Source organism: Cyprinodon variegatus, unplaced genomic scaffold, assembly GCF_000732505.1.
Source record: "Cyprinodon variegatus isolate N-32 unplaced genomic scaffold, C_variegatus-1.0 Scaffold221, whole genome shotgun sequence".
In the NCBI taxonomy this organism is placed as follows: Eukaryota; Metazoa; Chordata; class Actinopteri; order Cyprinodontiformes; family Cyprinodontidae; genus Cyprinodon; species Cyprinodon variegatus.
The window spans coordinates 72,956-95,149 of NW_015150674.1; the positions used below are offsets into that span (position 1 = coordinate 72,956).

Sequence of the window (22,194 nt, forward strand, 5' to 3'; positions counted from 1 at the left end):
GTTAATATTGGTTTGCTCCTGCTCCCGTCTGCTCCCGTTAATGTTTAATCCTGTACCGTCCCAATCACGTGATCGTTACTAATACTGACTCCCATCCCACGGGAATCCCACGGGAATCCCACGGGAATCCCGTGACCCGTGGGATTCCCGAAAAAATGTCAGTCTCTAGTGGGAACGTAGATCGATTGGAAAATCCAGAGCTTTGCCCCCCCACTCAGCTCCCTCTTCACCACGACACCCCGATACAGCGACCGCATCACTGCCGATGCTGCACCGATCCTTCTTTCCGTCATGACCTTATCTTGTAATTGAAAATAGGATGATCTATAGCCTGGCCTGAACTGGTCCTGCAAATGACTTAATGACTATATTCACCTGATGTTCCCAATTTTTTCTCTTTATGTTTTTCTCTTAATTTACCTCTTAATTCTCATAATATTGGACTGAACTGATTAAATCTTTTCTCCACACTTTCTGTTTCACATAGATTTTATAAAGCTTTTTCTTTGTAAAACTTCCAGACAATAAACAACTTAAGTAGTTTATTCTAGTGTGTCTAAAATAATATTGTGTTTTCGTTAGCTAGTTTCCCCAAGGGATTCACATTAAGCAGGAGTTTACAGCGTTTTACTATAAAAAGCTCCGTAAATTTCAATGAAGCACCCGCATTAGACATCCTTTCTTATTAGCAATCTCTTTCTATAGCTCCTCTCTGCCACATTCAATATGGTGGTTACGTCTGCGTTCAGGCAAGTGCCCAAAGAGGCATATATGTATTCATGTCTCTGGTTTCACATTCAAGGTTCCAAACGTTTTATCAACCCGGTGAATATTTAGTTGACCTTGGAGGTTAACAATTATAATAAGATTGGGCTAGTTAAAGCTAGAAACATTAGTCAGCTGACAACTCTGACATATGATTACAGTCTACCCATGAACTGCATTGAAATGAGATTAATTAAAGCAAGCAAAAGGGGAAAAACTACTTTAAGTTTCTAAACTACATGGCAATTTTACATATTCCTACCACTTTACATGTCTTAAATCAAATGTGCAACCTCTAAGGTGGTTGACAGGTGACAGGTGGTTCGCTGTCATTTTAGCTGGTAAGCGGCTATCACTGATAAAGAGCAGTAGGACGGTTTATTCTTAGCCCAGTTTGTACATAAGAGCAGATATTTGCTCAATTTTTTTTTTTTAATTTTACATAGATTAATATACAGAAATAGAAGCTCTTATCAGATTGATATTATGGGCAGTGCACCTTCTCTAGATTCTTATTCTACTCTCACTTTTAATTACAGGCATATATTCTTTTAGCGATTTGTACTGTTTAGAAAAATAAATGCAGTAAAGCTGCAAAACAACAGTAAATTGTGCATGAAGAAGCAGTAAAAAAGGCACCAGCAATCATGTTAATGTCAGAACTTTTTGGAAAACACAATTTCTCTATTATGCAACCTACAGTGGTGAAAGCAGTCTACAATTCCTCATCACTTTCAATATAACTATTTACAACTATTATCCAATAATGTGTTTCGGTGTTTTCGCATGTCTACTATGTTTTAAAGCCACACAACACAACAGATTGTATTGCTGCCAATAAGCAGTTAACTTTACTTTGGTAAATTCTCGTTTATGCTTGACCTGTCCCAGAAGTCCGTACGGTGCCGCGTTGCAGAATTATGTCGTATAAGCATCTATATCCCTCCACATGGCTTTTGTGCAACCTGATTTTCCCCCGCCTCCAAAAATTTGTAAAAGCTACTTTATGCTTATTGCAACATTGCGCAATGAAACATGCATAATGTTTCATTGCACAAAGTTGGCAACAACAAAGTTTGCAGCAGAAGGTCATGCATGCTGGAAAGACGGATATTGGCTGCTCTTTGTACGGACCGTTTATGCAGATTCGTCAGCATATCTGAACTGTAACTATGTAGACTGTTCCTCGTGGAAAAATATGGCGGACTGGCGGGTTCGCTAACAAAGTACCTATAGACATCTATAGAGTGTCTCATTTATGTGTGGAATATATATACTTATTGGGTGTGACTCAATTGTAGGAAGTTAATAGAGTTGGCCCACCTTCAAAAACTACTACCATGGCTACACCCCAGTTTGTCCATTTTGCTACAGTTTATCTGTTGTTTTTCCTTATTTGAGATGCATAATTAATAGTCCTATTTAACTATTCTCTGTCTTCTGACTTTTTTTTACTGATGCAGGTTTTCTAGTCCAGGAGAATAATGTGGCCCTCATTCAAATACCCCAAGATAAAAACAGCTGTGGGAGCCATCAAACTGTGTAGGAGGGAAAAAGAAAACACAGAAGTGAAATTTAATGGTGTTTCGGTTTGTTGTACTGCGTAATGGCCCAGTGTTGTTGCTGAAAATCTGCTGTAATGAAAGGCTGCCCTGCTTTAAAGAAACACAAGCTGGACAGTTGATTGGCCCTCATCAGGATTGTGGGAAAAATGTAGAGACTGAGGCAAGAATCTGTCAAATTGTTGCCAAAAGGAAAGGTGATTCTTTTTCTTATTTATTCATTTTTTCCACAGGCTCTAATGAAGGCTGACTGTGTTGTGTTTTTCTCATTGTAAAAGCTGTCATTACTGCCGGCACTGTAAGCTGCAGTCATCTCTTGGTTCTGATTATTTAGGCACTATCTCATCATTTGCATCTCTTTCTTTTCTTCTTTTCCTCTGCCATACACATCACTGTAAAATTTTCCAAGAAAGCTCTGCATGTTTTTGACGCCATTCGTCCCGTGTAAATATTCCCTCACTGCAGAGATCTGCAACTATAAAAGGAACACACAAGGCATCCTCCTTTTACCAAGCGATAATCTACAATGTCTGAAAGGGTTAGAGAGCTGAAGTGTGTCACAGTAAGCGAATGATATTCTGGATGAGCCCCTGTTGAGAGTCTTTCAGCAGTCAAGTATAGCTGCTAACTAAAAATGTTATGTTTGGCTCTGTCCGTTCCCCTCAATATTCTTTTTTGGCCATAGTTCAAGAATCCGTTGTTCATAGTTGAGTCTGTGTGCAGCCTTTGTCGCAATTTAGGAAATATTACAACACATAGATCTTGATAAAGAATGAGATTTCTCTCCAGCCTCATCTCTGAGTCCCTGTGATCAGCTATTCTTAGCTCCTCGTAAACACAGCTCTCTAGTAGTGTCTAAGTGGGAAATATTACAATAGATCCATCTTGATAAAAGATTTTCCAGGGATCCTAACACAGTCTGGCTGCAGTAGTGTGAGAAGGGAGGTGGCGCTCAGCAGCTCTAAATCTAGGCAGCAGCCCAGACCATTTACCTCCCTCTGCTTTGCTGCCAGATCAGATAAGCATAGACAGTATTTGCAACATTTGTTTTGACTCTTTGCCATCCTACTGGGGACCTTGCTTTTGGCGCCCATATTGTAGATTTTGCCTGGCTGGTCTTAGGCTTCCATGACTCCTACACATTGGCCTGCTCATTAGTCAAACATGATACTTTTAACTTAAAAGCTCTTTAACTATTAACTGTTATGGAAGTTTAGAGATATGCACACGGGTCCTGTGCATTTTTATTTCTAAGTCAAGATCATAGGTCTTAAAATATAAAAGTTCTTTATTGGTTTAATGTTACTTTTGTTTTGTTTTGTTTTGACAAATGAAGTGGTGCTTCCTGATGCTGTTTTGAAATTAAAGGTTTGAGCTGATTAACCCATATATTGCTGCTGAGAAATGACTTTCTATTTTAAGTGCTGTAAGACAGCACATCTCATCTTTAATATCAGAATTTTCATTCTGATTAGCCAGTTTTGTCAAAACATATACCTTTGAAAAGAGTATAGCCTTTAGGATTAAACATTCTTCTCCTCAAGCTTACATCTCTGTTTTGAAAAATTGTTTTGTTAAAATTTCTGTGTTGTTTTGGTCATGGTTTTGGATCTTCAGCCTTTTGATAACACATTTTCAGTTTCTAGCAGATGCTACCTAATTCTGATTTAGAATGTCCTGATACTTCAAAAAATGTATGACTTGCACACTAACAGAGTTTTAGCACATTTTTCTATTAGGAAACAGGATATTAGTAACCCCAACATGTTTAACAATGGGGATGCTTACATTTACATGCTCTTTTTTATTGTAACAAACCTAACTCCTAACTAGCTTAGAATTCTATGTATGTGTGTAGTAGAATCATTATATATATATAGTTTTGTTCTTCTCTGACTTCCCTACCAAATAACAGTTTGTAATTTTCATAAGATCAATGTTCATTTGATCAAATTTATTTATTCATATTCATTCTTGCTGAAGCCACTGTTATGTGCAGTTCCCTGATAATGAGCTGAAGGGAATCAAGCCCTGCCGTTGGTGTAGATCCTTGGTCCTTGAATTAGGTGCAATTATACCTTTTTCCTAAAACAGTTCCAGCCCTCATCCAATGTTTTTAGGATTGTTGCCTTGCAGTATGAAGATCCTTGGTTTCAATCCCATCCATGAATCCCATCCTATCTTCCTCTGATTCCAGAAATGTGTGTTAGGAGTCTCTTACTTGCCTTAAGTTATCAGTGTGTGTCTACATTGTTTTGTTTATTTTCTGTTTTTCCCTGTTGTCCAGTAAGGGTGTTCATGTATTCAATGCTTTATATACATCAGTCCCTCTCTGGGTTGCTGAGAATGAGATTCTTTAACTAAGGTCTATTGTCTATTCTCTCTGTGCATGTGTAAGTTCTCTGTAGGTAGTCTGGTTTCCTCCAACAGTCCAAAAAATGTACTATTAGGTTAGTTAGTGTCTTTTAATTGTCCTTATGTGTGAGTGTGTGCATCATTGTATATCTCTGTGTGTTGCTGTGTTGACCAGCAACAGGCTGTCAACCTGTCACGGGTGTACCCCAACTTTCACCCATACATTGCTGGAGGTAGGCACTAGCCCCAGTGAAGATGGATGGATGGTCCATCCATTCATCCATCCATGTTTAGCATCTTGCCGTCTGGTGCCTAACTCCTGCGGTCAATGAGGTTAAGTACATACTGAATAGGGTCAAGATAAGTTTTGACTCCAGAAAGGCTAGAAAAAATATTTTAGTACATCTAACAAATGCAAAACATTCATACTTTATATCTCTTTGTTGACTCTATCTTTTATTTGTTTTTGTTTTTCTTTAGATTCACACAGAAGCTAAAGAGCTGCAGCTCTTTACAATCAACAAAGGAGATGTCGAAAACAATTTGGGAGGACTGTTAGAATGGCCGTGGCTAGTCAAAGGCCTAGCTGCCTTGCACAGAGGAGGCTTTCATGTTTACCTGCATCAGTGCAGCTTTGGGGCACATTTTAATGATGCCTCAGTTGACTCTTTTGAATAACTCTCGGCCAACACTGAAAAAGGTCCTCACTTATCAATGTTCCATCAGCTCTGACCTTTTTGTTGCCATGCTATTGAACCAATGAGGCTCATAGAGCCATTTATTTAGTATCTGTGAGGTATCCTCCTCACTCTATGGAGGCTGAGCCCAACCGTCCGGCCAATGGGGACCGCTCTGGAAGGCAAGAATCACAGCATGAAACATCTGAGTCTTCATTAGGGTCTTGTCCACCTCAGCAGCCCCAGCAGCCTCCCAATCCTCGTCCTGTACATAAAGCTTTGGGCCGTCTACAAAATCGTCAACCAAAACGTACTGACCTGCTTCGGTTACAGCAGCAGCAAGCAGCAGCATGGCAGCATTCAGACACCCCAGGTACCTCTGGAGGCAGCTTTTTCTCTGCAACTTCCACCTCATCCACCACCACTATGCCCTCCACCCAGGGTGAGCATGGTCATGGGGGGCCATCTCACTCCAGTCAAGAGGTTCTAGAAGGGGTAAGCTCTCCCAAAAAGGGGGAGAAGAAACCCCAAAAGCCAGGGAAATATGTTTGCTCATATTGTGGCCGTCCGTGTGCCAAGCCAAGTGTTCTTGAGAAACATATTCGCTCACACACTGGAGAAAGACCCTACCCTTGTGCTCCTTGTGGCTTTTCTTTTAAGACCAAGAGCAATCTGTACAAGCATCGCAAGTCTCATGCACATCGAATTAAAGTAGGTCTGGCATCCAGTCGAGATCAGCCCAGTTTTGGTGGACCAAAGGATAGCAGTATTGGAGAAGACCGTGAAGAGCACACAGAGGGAGAAAGCACTGAATCTGAAGATGAGACAGGCGAGTGCAAAAAATCTTCCTCTAAGGAGATGCTTGGACAGCAAAGGAAAGGAGGAAAGGAGCGACCTGGAGGCTCTGAGGAGAGCCAAAGACCCGAGGACTCTCAGGCTGTCAGGCAAAGATTGGCATTAAGGCTTAGAAAACGTGGCCCCATGACTTCACCAGATAACCCTTCCTCTTCCTCCTCCTCTCTCTCCACCTCATCTTCTTCTTTAGGCCCTGGTAGTAAGGGCAGCACAGAGTCTGGATATTTCTCTGGCTCAGGAAGTACTGACCTTTCACAAGTTAGCCCCCCAAGTTCCAGTGCCAAAACCTATGCAGAAATTATTCTGGGAAAGTATGGAAGAATCGGAGGGCAACAGCGCAGTCCTCACCAGCACCAGCTTCCTACTTCACACTCCTCATCGACAGGAACCGAGGAAAAAAGTGTTCCCTTCGCTGTACCCAAAACCCAAGTGATAGAACATATAACAAAGCTCATTACTATCAATGAGGCAGTGGTGGACACAAGTGAGATTGACAGTGTGAAACCTCGACGCTCCTCCCTATCCAGGAAAAGTAGCATGGAGACACCCAAATTTATCGCACCTAAAGATCCCTATGCTTTTGACCCAAAAACAGAAGCTGCAGGCCCCAGTAGTTTAAGGCACTCACAGAACCCTGAGTCAGATCCATTGAGTACACAGGAACTTTCCGCTGTGCCTCTTCTTAGAAGTCACTCATTACCGTCAGCTACAAGCCAACTAGAGCCCTTCCCTTCTGGTACCATGTCTCCAAGAGGTTACCGCCTTAGCCAGTCATTTGACGAGCAGCAAGCGGTTGTTGCAGAAATGAGAGGCATTCAACGCATGCTTAGACGGCAGCCTGCCATAGAGGTACCTCTGGGTGCTGAATCAATGTTAGAAGAGGGCAGTCCTGCATCCCCATCCTCCTCAACAGGAGGAACAAATTCAGGCAAGCAGCCACATCAGCTTCTAAAGAGTCAAAGTGTGTTTGAATGTAAATCTTGTAGGGCCCGTTTTCAACACAGTGAAGGTTATGAGAGTCACATAGGCATGTGTCAAGGACCAAAACAAGAGGAAGGTGGGAGTACAAGCAGCCTGTGCAGAGAGAACCGACCTCCACTGATGCACTCAAAGTTCCGAGCACTGGCAATGGCTGTGAGAAAGAGGCGGAAAGAGGAGAGCCTGGAGGAGGATCCCCCCAGTCCTGGAACTGTCCCTGTGTCAGGCAGCTTTGCAAGTCTCACTTCAGTACTAAGCAGACCAGAGCACAGCCAGGCCTTCTCAGGTTTGTATATAGACTTTTACTAGACAACAGGTGGCCTATTTTGGTCCCACAGACCAAAGACCACTGGTACTTTGTAATTTAATTTATAATTGTTTATGGACCAGAAATACTTTGTTGAATCTTGTGCTGTGCATGTGTGGATCTTGTGTGCTTGTGTGAATCGTACTGTGTGTCTGTAGATCTTGTCCATTGTGTGTGTGTGTATTTTTTTCTGTGCTTGTGTGAATGGTTCCATGCATGTGTGGATCTTGTCCTGTGCATGTATCAATCACATATGTGTATTTGGGAAAATTGAGAATGATCTACCTCCATACATTTGTGATGATTTAATTAATTTAGCGTTTATCAGTAAAAAAATTAAAACAATAATTTCGTCACAATCACTGAACCATTTTTTGCCCAAATATATATATGTATATATATTCATTATTCAGAAATTAAGATTCAACAGTTCAATTTGGGGGAATTTATATGATGCTAAGCACCTCCTCTTTGGAGGTGGAATTGCTTAGGTTCTTACTTGACTTTGACAGGCTATCTGTACCTAAAAAGAGTAGGGGATCTTATATTTATTCAAATATTTAACATTTTCTGAAAATTTTTAACAACCCCCTCAAATATAGCCTTTTAATGTCTAGAGGTACAAGCTAAATTTATACTTGTGAGAACAATGATAGAGGGGATAGAGGGTTATGTTAGGCTATACGGTATTGTAGAAGCAAAACCTTTTAAATCTAAAACCCTGTAGCTAATCAATATGATGCCAACTTGTTTTTATTTTTTGTCTGGTCATTGCCTCTAGGTGTTACTTCAAACACAGAGCCAAACAAACAACAGCAACAACAGGACCGAAAGGGTGTTTCTGTCATCCAACACACTAGTTCCTTTGAGAAACAAGAGAGTGTTTCTATGGAAAGCCAAGAGCCAGACCTCAGAGAGAATCAGCAGCAAAAACAGCCTGAGCCAAAACCCTCACCTTCCACATCTCGCCTCATCCGCCAGCCAAACATCCAGGTGCCAGAGATCCTTGTTACTTTAGAGCTTGATGCTGACATGCCGTCGGTTTCACCACCAGTGAGAGCATCCTCGTCCAAGGTATCCTGTAAATGAAATGTAATGACATGTGTTGCATTGTACTTTTTAAATATTTAGCAATTCTTTGCTTACCTGGGAGATTTTGTTAATGTATTGTTCTTTTGCAGGAACTCGAGAAGCCGGAGGAGTTTCAGTGGCCTCCGCGTAGCCAGACTCTGGCTCAACTACCTGCAGAGAAGCTGCCACCAAAGAAGAAAAGACTCCGCTTAGCTGAAGCAGCTCAGTCCTCTGGGGAGTCAAGCTTTGAGTCTATGTCGCTGCCTCGCAGTCCCAGTCAAGAAAGCAATGTCTCAAGCCTTTCGGCTTCTTTTGAGGACACAGGACGTTCAGAGTCTGTTTCTTGGGCCATTGGGAGCCAAAGCTCCCAAATGCTGATGGTGCCCTCTGCTTCTCAACAACACCACCAAAGCCACAAGGAGATGAGGCGTTCAGCCTCAGAGCAGGCCCCTCCCAGGCCCCAACAAACTGAAGAGATCTCGGAGACAAGAAGTAAATCATTTGATTATGGGTCCCTTTCCTCTCAGCAGTCCACATCCTCCTGGAAGGAGAAGAGAAAGTTTCTTGTAAAACAAGCCACTCTAGGTGAACCTGAACAGGAGATGCTGGGCAGTATTAGTCAAAGTCCAATTCCTGGTCCTTCTCACCCTAACATCCCTTATCTTTACCCTCACTTCTTTCTGGATGCCACAGAGAAGCCCACACAGCTAATACATTCTGAAATGTTCTCAACTGCCCATGACGTGCAATTCAGAGATGAGCGTGCTTTTCAAAGAGGGCCGCTTTCACAGCTACTTCCCATAACCACAGCCATAACTGAAGTTCTTTCACCCCAAGTCATTCACAGAGCCTTCTTACAATCGCAATCTGGAGGTCTCATTCAATCCCACCCAGGGCAGATCCAAGTGCCAGAACGTTTGAGAAATCCCCTGCATCATCTACCACCCCTTGCTCCTCTTCCAAGCTCCCCAGGGGTTAGAAGTAGTCAGTCTCTGTACTGTCCCTTTCCACCAAGACTTGGCACACAAATTCCTTTTCAGTCCTCCACAGAGACTAGATCATCTATCTCCTCCCTGTCTTCTACTCTAACCCAACATTCTCTGGTAACCATATCTTATCACAAACAGCAACCGGTCATTGCCACATGTCTTTCACAGCTTACACCAGTGGTATCACTTATGGTACCAGTGCGCCTCCAAACCCATAGACCAACCTTTGCCAATGCTATATATACTACCCTCTCCCAGATTTTGGCTTCTACACGCTCACAGAACTCAACCCCTTGTACAGCTATGATCATAATGGCACAAACAGAACAGGAGAAATTGCAAAGATCATATCTGAAAGTTCCATCTCAGTCAATCAAGAACTTTCCTCCCCTTTCCCTGTCAAAGGAGCTGTCCTCAGTGTCTGTGGAAGAATATAGTGCTCTGGGACCTGGAGGAAGCAAACGAATGCTTTCTCCTGCAGCTAGTCTTGAACTCAGCACTGAAGCTATGCGTCACCAGAAAAGAGTAAAAGAAGAGGAGGAGGAGCAATTCAAAAGCCTTGAAGAGGAAGAAGATGTAGAACCCAAGGTATGCCAAGAAGAAGAAGAAAGCAATAACACAGAGAAAACACAGGGAGAGGGGGAGAAACAGCATCCAGAAGGAACAGAGAGGACAGGAGTCAAATTAGAGGAGGCGCAGAAACAACTTCCATGGAAAAATAACAATGAAGAAAAAGAAGGAAATGAGAAATCAAATGAGAAGAAAAGTCAAAAAAAGGAAGAGGTGCCAACTTCAAAAGTGGGAGTCGAGAAGCCAAGTCCTCATGCTTACCCCAGCCTCCATACTTCCACGTCAGTAAACTGGTGCTACCTGAAGTATGTGAAACCAAACCCATCTGCAGAGAGAGATCCTCGTACCTCAGTTTATTCTACATGGAGCGTCAGTGCACACAACCCCAACCTGCCAGGCCTCAGCACTAAGCTGGCTCTGTCTCTGCTGTGCTCTAAACAGAAACATAGTTCTGAGACATACACCATGGCTACAGCCTCAACACCAGCCAGTGAATCAGCCCTTGAAAGCAGCACAAATCCAAATATATCAGAGGTAAACATTAACACACAAAACTCAGCCCTTATACAAACATATTCATAACACTTAAACTTTTTCATATTTAGTAATTTTACGATAGCAAGCTAGATCTTGCATTTGGACTTCATGTGACATAGCAATGCAGAATAGAGGTAGAAAACTTTAATATGGTTTAAAGTTGTTTTTATTTTTGCATTTATTTGTATCAACTCTTTTACTCTAATTTCTATAAAACTCTGAACAGCATATAATTAATTGTCTTCTGATATAACTTATTTAAAGAAATTAAAAATTATTTAATCTTCATATAAGTACACCTGTTCTGCAGATACAGTTGGGGTAAACAGGGGTTCTATAAAGAAATCACCAGTTATATGTGAATGCACTCAGCAATGCAAATTAATTTGTTCTCTCTTAAAATTATATACCGGTACTACTTTGTGGTTCTGTGTTTCATAAAGTCCCCTTAAAATACATTAGAGTTTGAGTGTAAAACAGAGATGGTAATTTGTGTTGGAGTTTGCTGTTGCAAAATCCCAAAAATAAAAGACTAAAGAATCTAAAGACAACCAAACATAACTTGGACTTAAGATCCAAGTCTTAGTAAAAGGTTTAATCTTTTGCAGTGAAAACTGAAAGGAAGACAGCTTGAGAGCTAAAGACCGAAACAGTTATGTCTTACTTTAAAAGGATGTGTTTGTTTTTTAACTAGTGACGGTGGATTTGGGGCTGTTTACGGCTCATAACAATCTGTTCATGTTAATTTATTCTCATATTAATGACCATATTAAAGTATATCCAGCTGAATTTTGTACAACATTTATTGGAAAACTGTAGAGCAAAATACACATAACTTGCTAACTTTACCATTGCAAGTTTATTTCTCAATAGAAAGGGTGAAAAAAGGCTATTCTGGTTTAGTTTGCTCAAACCTTCAACATGCATTCACTTACTTGCTTAACTGTGCTCTGAACATCTGTACTACTTTGGATTAGGAACAGAGGTTTTAAAAGACATTTTTGAAAATAGTTTCCCAATATTATTAAAAATGATTAAGTTAGAAATGAGAAGAAACCCCTTCAAACTCTGTTTAAAGTAAAACATTGAAGGAACGGACAATATCAAGGATGGGATAAACAGTCGTTGGCCTGTTCAAATTTAAAATTTTATCTGAACTTCCTTTTTATTTTTTTCTGAGTGTAAAAATGAATAGCTTTTTATCTATTGAGCTTTTTCTGTAATATAAAGCAGCTTAGGCAGTTTTTTTGCAAGCTGGAATTTTTTTTTTTTGAAGAATATGACATAACTGCTTATGAAAAATTATAATTTCTAAGATATCTATTAAATGTTCATTTAATAATTTAGGCCTGAAGATGAGTGTGTAATTGATTTGACCGAAATGTAATGGACTTAATTAAAATCAAAGTATTTTAGTTGTTAAAATACTTGAACTTAAACTTCTGCAGACTGTAGGAAAAACTTGTTCTGAAACTTGTTGAATATGGAAAGAAAGACTTGATAATATAAGTCACGAAGATGATAAATCTCAACACTTCATATCTGCAAATATGATAAAAAGCTTAAAGTGTGATATTGATTTACAACAAGCTATTAAAGAAGTGTTTGACTTTAAAATAAAAACTTGTAACATTTAAAGTTACTTGTCTCGAGTGTAGGTCCAAGCCACCACACCCAGTACCCTCCCTGAGGTGAAGGATGAGGAGACTCATGAAAAGGAGAATAGAAAAGAGAAGAGAGAAGAGGAAGCTCCTTCCACCTCCAAGCAAGGCGAACCAAGCTGGGTCCGGATCTTTGAAGGAGGGTAGGCTCAAACATGTCCTCAGAAACATGTCTGAGGACAAACTTTCTTCTTCCTGATGAAGGCAAGAAAGCTTAAACTAAGTTGAAAAGTAGCAGATGGGAGGCGCTCGGGCCCAGAGGACTTTGCTTGTACCTGTAGCCAAGCTTTTTCCTCTAACTGCTGGCATGAATGTTGGTGTCATTTGCAGTGACAGCTGCGTTTGAGTGTGTATGTGTGGGATTGTTTAGAGTCCATGATATTTTTATCCATAGAGGGCAATGAAATGTTGAATGTAGGCTTATAAATTCAGTATTCAGTGATAATCCCAAAACCATTCATACGCCTGGCTGACTTGGTTTTAAAACTGATCTTTTAACATGCCTCTTCTGACTGAAAACATTGTTTGCCTATTGGAGTGACCAAGCCAGAGTTCAGTCTTTAATCTGGTGGAGAAAATGTGGAGGGAACTGAAGATTAGGGCAATGGCTGGGAGGCAAGACTTAGAGCTTACTACCATTGACGAATGACAAAAAATACCAGTAGCAACATGCAAAAAGCTGCTCATATATATATATATATATATATATATATATATATATATATATATATATATATATATATATATATATATATATATATAAATAAATGTTATAATGGGAGTAAATAAAATCTTGTAAAGGATATGAACAAATTTTTCATGATTTTTTTTATTCATCGCTCCAAAAAATATCTAGAAATAAGTAAACATTTCTTACATTAAGTGTATTTACCCTTAATTTGAGTAGGTTATTATGATTTGCCAATGGAATGGGTATATTTACTCTTAAAATTAGATAGGGCATAATAAGATAATATGCACTTGAAATTTAGTTCAATTCAGTTTATTTACGGTATATAGAGCCAATTCATTACACATGTCATTTTAACGCACTTTACAGTTCACCAGATCATACAGTCAGAGACAATACAATTGCTTTTTCTTAATTTTAATGTAAATTTTCTTGTTCCATTTGCAAAATGTCTCATTTACGTCTTAAATTCAAGACAAGATAAAGTTATTTTAGGAAAAATTACTTATTTAGATTTCAATTTTTGCAGTGCAAAATTAAATCAAGCTTTTTTATATATATATACTTTTATCTGGAAAAAACAACCATTGTATTTGTTGTAAATCTGCCAGTGTTACTAATGCCTTTGAATGCATATATTTTAAATGTATATGTCCCTAACAAATATAGTGTTTGTTAGGGACGTTACAAAAGGCCATTCAAGACAACATTAAGTATCTTGAATGTCCTATGCTTAAATGCTTAGGATTCCAACAAGTTAAAATAAACGTTGTCGTTTCTCATAATAGGAGTGGCTAAGTTTTTGTTATTCATTGAAGTTGTTGTATCCTCATTCCAATCTATAAAAAGAAACAGTTGTAGTTCATCACGAAACACCGTCAGTGGATATTAACCTTTTACAGGTGCAGTCGTTTGTCCTCAGGTGTTCAACACCATCTCTACCTTGGTCCCCATGGTTTCACTTTTGACTGCTCTATGTGCCATTCAGATTTCAGATTTCTGTCCAAAACGTGGGCTGTTGGAAAGCGACAAGACCCTAAGTATGATGGATACGACTCAGCCAATCAAACTGGAAAGCAAACCTTAAATTTTTGACTTTCTACCCTCCTTTTAGTCTCTGTGGTCACATAAAGGAAAACAGCTTTTCTCTGAAAATATCAGCATGAAACAGAATATTTCTGGTTTGCATCTCTTTCATGTATGCTGTTCCTATTTCGCTTCACCTGTTTTTGTTAAGGGTGTAGCAATCTATGCAAAAAAAAAGAATAGTATAAAATAAAAAAGAATAGAATAAAAATGAATATAACATAATAGAATAGAATAGAAAAACCTTTATTGCCTGACAATGTGGAAATTTTTATGTGACAGTTTCAAAACTTCGTAGACAGGAGAAACTGGACTTAGATAACAGTGTAAATTAAGTGTACGAAAAGCTAATTAAAAAGTTTAAGGTATAGTGGAGGATGTTTGTTTTCTGGGTTGATCATCAAAAAACTAATCCTCCTAATTGTCAATCATTCTGGTGATATTTTTACGTAAGGCCGTCCTATGTGCTCGTCCCCATTTCCACTTACCGGTGGTGAGTCTGACATAGTGGAAAAATATATTTTTTTTTTTTGGAAAGTAAGCTTGAATGAGTGATGCAAATAGCAACTTTTAAACAGAGCATGCACGGGGAGAAAAGGGCTCAGGCATGATCACACACGCGTTTAATTAGCGTTGCCTCTCGGTCGCGGGTGTAGGGTTGTGCATGTGCATTTTTTTTATAGTGGAGAGGGTGGTTAAGCAGTAAAGCAGAAGAGAAAGGTCTTACTAGAAAGTGAAGTTATTAATCAATTTTTCGATTTATTCATGTAAAAATGCATTTTTCGAGTCAGAAAGACTGAAGACAACAATCTACTCAGAATTATAAAAAAGGCAAAACCATGCTTCATGCATAATTGTACAAACACTCCCAGTGAAACAAAAAGTGGACATTAGCATCTAAAAAGCTGACTATTTAATTAATACAACAAAACAACAAACTATACCAGAAAAAGATTAAGATATGCAGGTGTGAATAATAGATTGGTGCATAAATCTTAATGCAAATTCTTCTAGAACCGTTTGTTTGCTTCCTCAGTGTGTTTAAGCTTTAAGTTTAGGTACTAGCAGCTGATCATATACAGACCGTTCACACTAAGCAAAGGCAGGTTTATGATCCAGAAAAAAGGGAAACAGGGAAATACACGAGTGGCAAAGAGATTTAAATTGTACCCATGTGATTTGATTTTCTGGTAATGATTTACGTAGGTATGAAAATATATTCAGCTACAAAATTAGGGCTGGATGTTGACGCAGTTTTGTGCACAGCCTTTATGGCTTCTATTTTTTGTTTACACACAACAGATTGAGAGTGAAGCAGTTGTCTGCTTGACAGAAGATAAGACACTAATTCCCACTATTCAAGATTCGCAGCCACACTTTACACACATAAAGGAAGCTCATTTTCTGCCATAAAGACATCACTGTTTTCTTCCCTCTTCTTTTTGTCTGTCCACATTGCATGCCACTTCCCTCTCTGCTTATACTCCTTGCAACATAATGTTGGTCCCCCTTTCATTTTTCCTTACTGAAAGCTTTATTGGCTGTCTTTTCCAACCTTTTTCCTTAGTGGTCTCCAAGCATTTTCAGCGCTTGATGTCCTTTCATTTCCCCATGCATGCATGCAAAACAAAACAAAACCCACAGCTGCTATAGCTGTGAACGCAGCAGAGCGCTTTTCTTCCCTACTCTGTTAGGACCAATTATTTCTTTCTCCCTAAACTCTACACTTTGAATTTCTTCCTGTGTGCAAAGTCTGAGAGTATAATTATTTATCTTTTAGTCATATTTGGGTTGCAGTGGCTTGTCAAAGTTGTACAACTTCTAAGAAGTCTTCCTTAATGAAAAGTGGAACTAGTTAAGTACTTCTACTTGAAAAGGTGTCTTTGGTAGTAGCTGTTTGGACAATACACTAAATATTCAACTATTTCCAAGATTTTAATATTTAATTACTGTTTCTTTTTAATTGCACCCCTGTCACTGTTACATAATTTGTATATATACAAATATAATACACTGCAAATAAACTACACAGAGCTTTGACTCTATTCACTAACTTGTCGACCTTTAAAAGCAGTTGGTTTTTCTGGATTTTATTTGGGAGATTCAAAATGTATGCTTCACTTCATAATTCTGTGATTTTCTTATAAGACTTTTTTTAATGCAAAAATTCTAATTCAAATATATTGGGGTCTGTGGTTGTAATATAAAAAAACAAAATAAAAATTTTTAAAGATTAAAGACATTTTGGCTAAACACTGTGCAGTATCCATGGATAATTTAACTTAAGTTTCTTTAAATCCTACTGAATAAATAGCTAATATATTCTATTAAAAATGGTCTCAGGTCTACAAAACCTGAGTGTCACTTAAATCTATCAGAGGTGCAGAGTATTTAAATCACCCTCCTGCCAGCAGTTACTTTTAACTGTATTATAAGAAAGTTGCGCTACTTCTGCAGCAACCAGGTCCTGAATTTATCCAGCTCAGTGTCGCTGCTTAGAGTCTATCACAGTTGTGCAACAGTTTGTTGTTTTTTCGTCTTGCCAGTTCTGTCGAACAACGGAGACTTTTGTAGCTGTGGTGCGTATCCTGTAATTAAACACAGTCAGTACACACTGGGTGTTTACAGCTTAGAATGAATTGTACATCTCTTCTTGTGCAGCCAGACGGGCACAGGAGTTTTTCATAGACGACAATTCGTTCAGATATAGAAGATATGTGGTCCGCCGGGTCTGCAAATAGTCTCTTGGTAAACATCGAGATTGTGCATAAACATCTTTTTATAGCCTCGACCCAAATATGTTGCTTGATTTTTTATTTTTATTTTTTTTTTTTATTATGTAGTGTCTATTTTAGGTTGTTGGCTGAAGCCAGGCTTCCCTTCCCTCTCTGATGTTGCTGCTGTTGTTGGCAGGGTTGAGCCGATCTCCAGCAGAATAGCTGGTATTCTTTGTGCTCCCTAAGTGTAGTGGAGGGTAAGGCCAAGGGAGTCTGTGCTTCTGGGCATTTGGTGGGGCTTCCCCAACCCACCTCGACAAAGAAAGCTTTGTTTTTGTAGTTCCAGTGAATGTGTGTTCTGCATTCATGTGGCTTCCACATCCATCATTGTTGTTATAGCTGCTGTGATACATTTTTTTTATTGGAGGAAAAGACAACACTCACTGGGCTTTTATGAGATAACATTTAGGTCAGATTTGGGATTTTCATTCTGTGAATATCACAACCAAATGTGCACTTAATGGTGAACATCATAGTTTTTTTTACTTTGAATGTAAAGAATAAAACTGACACAGAGGGACCTTTAAACTCAGATAAATGAAAGAGCCATAAACACACCTATTAATCAAATCCTATTTGATTTAACGAAGTGACTTTAGAGATAGTATTGGAGTTTTAAATCTTAACTTTAAGAAAAGTTATAGTCTTACTGCAGTCATATTTTCATTTTTATCTTGGTAAGCAATTAGTAGGGGTATTGGTCCAACATATCGTTCTGAGCAGAGCGTTCATTAGGCTGACACATCTGGGCTCCTCACTCAGATTTGAATTTGTTTTGCAAAAATGTGCCCTCTTGATGCCATAGGATGGTAACTGAAGCACGGTTACTTAAGGATCCATATGTTGGGCCATTTCTTTATTATAAACCCATGATGGTGTTAAATTATGAACTCTCAGTAAAAATGTATAATTCTCAGTATTTTTGGTATATTGGAAATAAAAAAAGTTAATTTTTTGAGGATCTTTGAATGGATTCTATAAAAACATTTGGTTTCAGCTGTACTTAAGGCAACATGTTTTATATGTAGTTTACTGGTAATTGTCCTTAACTTTGCATGCCAGACGACAAACTTGAGGATAAAGTTTATTTCCTACAAAAGATTTTTCAATTGAACATATGATACACTTCAAAAATGATCTAAAATTAAGTAAACGATTTCTTAAATAAGTGTGTTTGTCCTTAATATGAGTAAGTAAATTTTTCATTGGAATTAGTATTTTTGCACCTAAAGTAAGACCATTAGCTCTTATGCAGCTGGAAAAAAGAAAATTCAGTTGTTGTTTTTTTTTCTTATTTTAAATTTATATTGTCTTATTCCATTGGCAAAGTATCTAACTTTCCTGCTCAGTTCAAGAAAAAAATTTGATTATTTTGAGAAAAACAAAAAATTATTTTCATGCTTAATTTTTTGCTGTGTATTGTGAGGACAGGAGTTCCAGCGTTTCCCTGTAAAGCTTTCTTATACACAGAGCTGTCTGGGCATACCCGAGGACAGAAGACATAACAGTTTACAACAGATAAAAAGCAATAGCAGCCTTTCTCTCTTTCACTAAGGACAGCATTTTTAAATAAAAAGCAGATTGTTCAGACAAACGTAGACAATTATTTCATTTTGGGGATTTCTTTTTTTTTTATTCTGTCTGGTGGAGCCTTTAATTATCCAAGTGGGTTGTTTTGTCCCTTGCTGCATTATTATAATTATTTTTTTTCCTTTGAACTGATAAATATACAGTGTTTTCAACTAAACCCAGATTAATTAAACCAACAAAATAACATGCATACACAAGTTGCAAGCCCTAGTGTTGTAATCAAGACAACACCAACCAGGAAAAGGAGTACCGAGACAAAGCAAAGACATTTAGAGGCTGAGACCAGACCAAGATCTTATATGTGTCTTATATGTATTGGTCTTGGCCTCAAAATGGTTTTCTCTCGGTACTCCTTGCTCTTGTTTGGTGTGGTCTTGATTACAACACTGGTAAGCCCTGAACACAAAACAGTAATTAGTTACTCAAATACTAATAATCTAAGAATACATTTGTTAGGAATTATTATACTGTATACTTTATAATCCAATATTTGGGTTCTCAAAGATATTTGGCTTTTAGCTTAATGGGAGTTTTGATTCCTCAAACTAAAAAAGTATCTACAAACAACTGATTTCTTTCTGATATATTTTTGCTGTTTCTTTATTTATCCCAGTTATGATTAGATTTTAGTATAACTGAACTGGACTTCTGCCATTGCTGTGCACATCAGTTAGGAAAGCAGGGACTGAGTAACCAACTATCTGAATAAATAGTTCAACACAATGGAACTTTTCAAAGCAATGGAACTTTTTCTTTTTTTTTTATCTTTTGTTTCTCTTCTTCTTGCTTTAGCTACAGATCCAATGATGACTACGTCTATGTAAGAGGTCGTGGCCGAGGAAAGTACATATGTGGAGAGTGCGGCATTCGCTGCAAGAAGCCCAGCATGCTGAAAAAGCACATCAGAACGCACACCGATGTCCGCCCATACATCTGTAAACACTGCAACTTTGCCTTCAAAACCAAAGGTAAGCCAAAAATGAGTGCTCTGTGAATTGAGCTTTGTTCAGCTGAGCATATTTTAGCTCAGCTGTTAGAAATATTTTCCTCAAACGCTGTGAGTTAAAAGTAGCTTTCAAACTCTTTTCCAGGGAACCTTACAAAACACATGAAGTCAAAGGCTCACGGGAAAAAATGCCAGGCAGTAGGGGTGTCTGAGGCGTCGCTGGACGAGCCAGAGAGCGAGGAAACAGGTACTTCAGTCAGAATGGGAAGGCACATCACGCGTTTCTGCTTCCACTCCGGTGGGACACAGCTGTGTGAACTCCTGCATGTGAAGCATAGAAGCTGCTCGGGCCTGACATCTTATGCAACAGCATGTTCTATTCTCCGGCCTGATGATGTTGCATAAGGGATATGGAGAAGGGTGAGATAAATAAATCAAAGAATAAGGTCTGAGTCCCATTCTTCCAGTGTAGTTGTTGCAGGAGCCTGGCTCCTAAAACTTCTTCTTAAGAATGGAGTATAGCTGAACCGAGGCGGCCGCTTCCATTTGTCTTCCAGTCAAGCATCTCACTGTCTCCTCCGTGGCTTTGTCTTCTGCACTTCCTCTCGGTGACAGACCGAGCTGAGCTCAGCCAAGGACGAACCGATACCTCCATTCACAAGGCTGCAGAGATAGTTTTTGAAAAGACCTATTCAATTGAATTCCATCCTTTTCATTCTCAGTCTATTTAAAGCAGAGGTTTGTTTGGTGGAAGGTGAGCCGAGCCTTCGTGACAGCCTTTGGGTTTTTCATTGGAAGTTGTTCTGTAAAGTCTTTTTTGATTTTCTGAATAGGATTTTTTGATTTCCTATGAATGTAAGAGGAAATGATTGAAAGTTGATTTTTTTCTCTTATCTGCTCCAACAGCAGGCAGTGAAGAGCATGTTTTTGGCTCAGAAGAGCAGGAGGAGCATCAGTTCTCAGATGTTGAGGAGTCTGATGAAGAGGAAGATGATGATGAAGACGATGAGGAGGAGGAGGACGAGGAGGAAGAGGAAGAGGAGTCGACATCCCATGAAGACCCTCCATCCTCCTGTTCATCAGACACTAATCCATCAACAGGAGGCCACACCAGTGGTGGGAGGCGCTCAGAGCGGGGCACCTCTGATCCGGATCCAGGTCCCCCTCAGGAGCCTGCTCCGCGGGGAGTGTGGCCTGGCAGACGGACAGCTTCCCCAGGCAGGAGGAGGGCCCTTTATTCCAGGCGAGGCTGGAAGGGCTCCCCAAGAGCATTCTCCCCCAGCAACGAGAGCTGCTCCCCTAGCCGTAGCCTCTCGCCCCGCCTGGAGCTTTCCTCACCAATCCACAGCCTGTCCCCCAGGACTGATTTGTCCTCGCCTAGCAGACACGTCTCACCCTCTCCAGAGAGAAGACCATCTCCTGTCAGAGCGCATTCTCCTCTTCATCCCATTTCATCCAGCTGCTACCGGCCATCTACAATTGGGACCCCTCCATCACCACTGGGGGCACTTTACAGAACGCCTGGATACCTTCCCTGGGAGAGCCCAGGCACAAAGGGAGAACATGTTAAACCAGTAAGTCTCTTTTTTATTATACCATGTGTACAGCACTGAACACAAATCTAGCATCCATATTCTCTTAGACTCTTTAAAAGTTACCTAGATTACAAATTGTTGCTTATTTTCTAAGGTTTCTTAAGGCTCTGGATGCTTATTCACAAATGTATCTATCTAGTCGTTTCATCCGATCAAGGCCATATTTTATCCGCATTAAACAGTTTTGCATTTTTGTCACATTCCACAAATATTTATGTATTTTACTGATATTTCATGTGATACACCAAGAAAAAATATTGCATAATTATGTAGTGGAAGGAAATAATTAGAAATGTCTTACTTTTGTTCAAGTAAATGTAGCATGAACTTGTATTTATTAGTAAATAGCTCACTCTACATTAATCTCAGCATAAATATATCTGTTCAATGAAGGTGAACAATGGTGAACAAAAACACATCTTTTAACAGGACAGCTAATACAGTCGTAGTACCCACCACATATCCGAAGATTACGTTTTTAAAAAAACTTAAAAGTACAGTCATGCTATTTGTGTTAAGTGCAAGGGGAGGACATGCTAAAGATATCAAGAATGAAAGCAAAAAAGTCAAAATATTACTTTGAGAAGTCTTACTGTAGTTGTACCTCAGCAAACAAGGTTCCCTGTTAACCTGAAAAAGCATAATAAGTAGAAGAAAGCTAAAACAACTGCACCCTAGTGGGGAAAATAATGGTTTATAGTCATGTAGTGGATATACCAAACATGGTAAAAGGCGTTTTGTCAGAAAAGAACCTACAGTTTTTTTCTTTATTTGCTTTTATTATGCTTTTTTCCCCCTTCTATTTTATTATCTAATCAATGTAAAGCACTATGAATTGTCCATGTACTGAATTGTGCTATACAAATAAACATCCCTTGCCTTGCCTTGCCTTACATTAGTTTTACTGGAGATTGATAATTTATTTGGTGTAAAAAAATCTCCACATGATGCTGAATGTGCAGTGAAGCACAGTGGTGGTAGGGATGGGGAAGCTACTCAAACTGGATTGGACGATGGACGGAGCTAAAGATGGGCTGTAGAAGATTTTAAACACTCCAAACATACAGCCTGGGCTACAGTGCTGGTGTAGATAAATGCATAATCATATGTAATAGGCAGGTACAACTCCAGCCCTTAATCTAATTCAAGCTATTCTGCTCATCTTAAAGTTTATGATGGTAA

General features: G+C 39.2%; 1 protein-coding gene across 2 annotated transcripts in view; it reads left to right on the forward strand.

Annotated features, from left to right (window-relative positions):
* LOC107088540 (transcription factor HIVEP3-like) overlaps nucleotides 1-22,194 on the forward strand; it is a 59,526-nt gene that overhangs the window by 35,184 nt on the left and 2,148 nt on the right. For both annotated transcript variants that reach the window (XM_015380784.1, XM_015380785.1), the window contains exons 2-8: nucleotides 5,163-7,478; nucleotides 8,281-8,573; nucleotides 8,681-10,663; nucleotides 12,325-12,470; nucleotides 19,264-19,439; nucleotides 19,563-19,664; nucleotides 20,324-20,991. In XM_015380784.1, coding sequence (XP_015236270.1) covers nucleotides 5,495-7,478; nucleotides 8,281-8,573; nucleotides 8,681-10,663; nucleotides 12,325-12,470; nucleotides 19,264-19,439; nucleotides 19,563-19,664; nucleotides 20,324-20,991 — 5,352 coding nt within the window. In that variant the 5' untranslated portion in view covers nucleotides 5,163-5,494. The remainder of the gene's footprint in view (nucleotides 1-5,162; nucleotides 7,479-8,280; nucleotides 8,574-8,680; nucleotides 10,664-12,324; nucleotides 12,471-19,263; nucleotides 19,440-19,562; nucleotides 19,665-20,323; nucleotides 20,992-22,194) is intronic.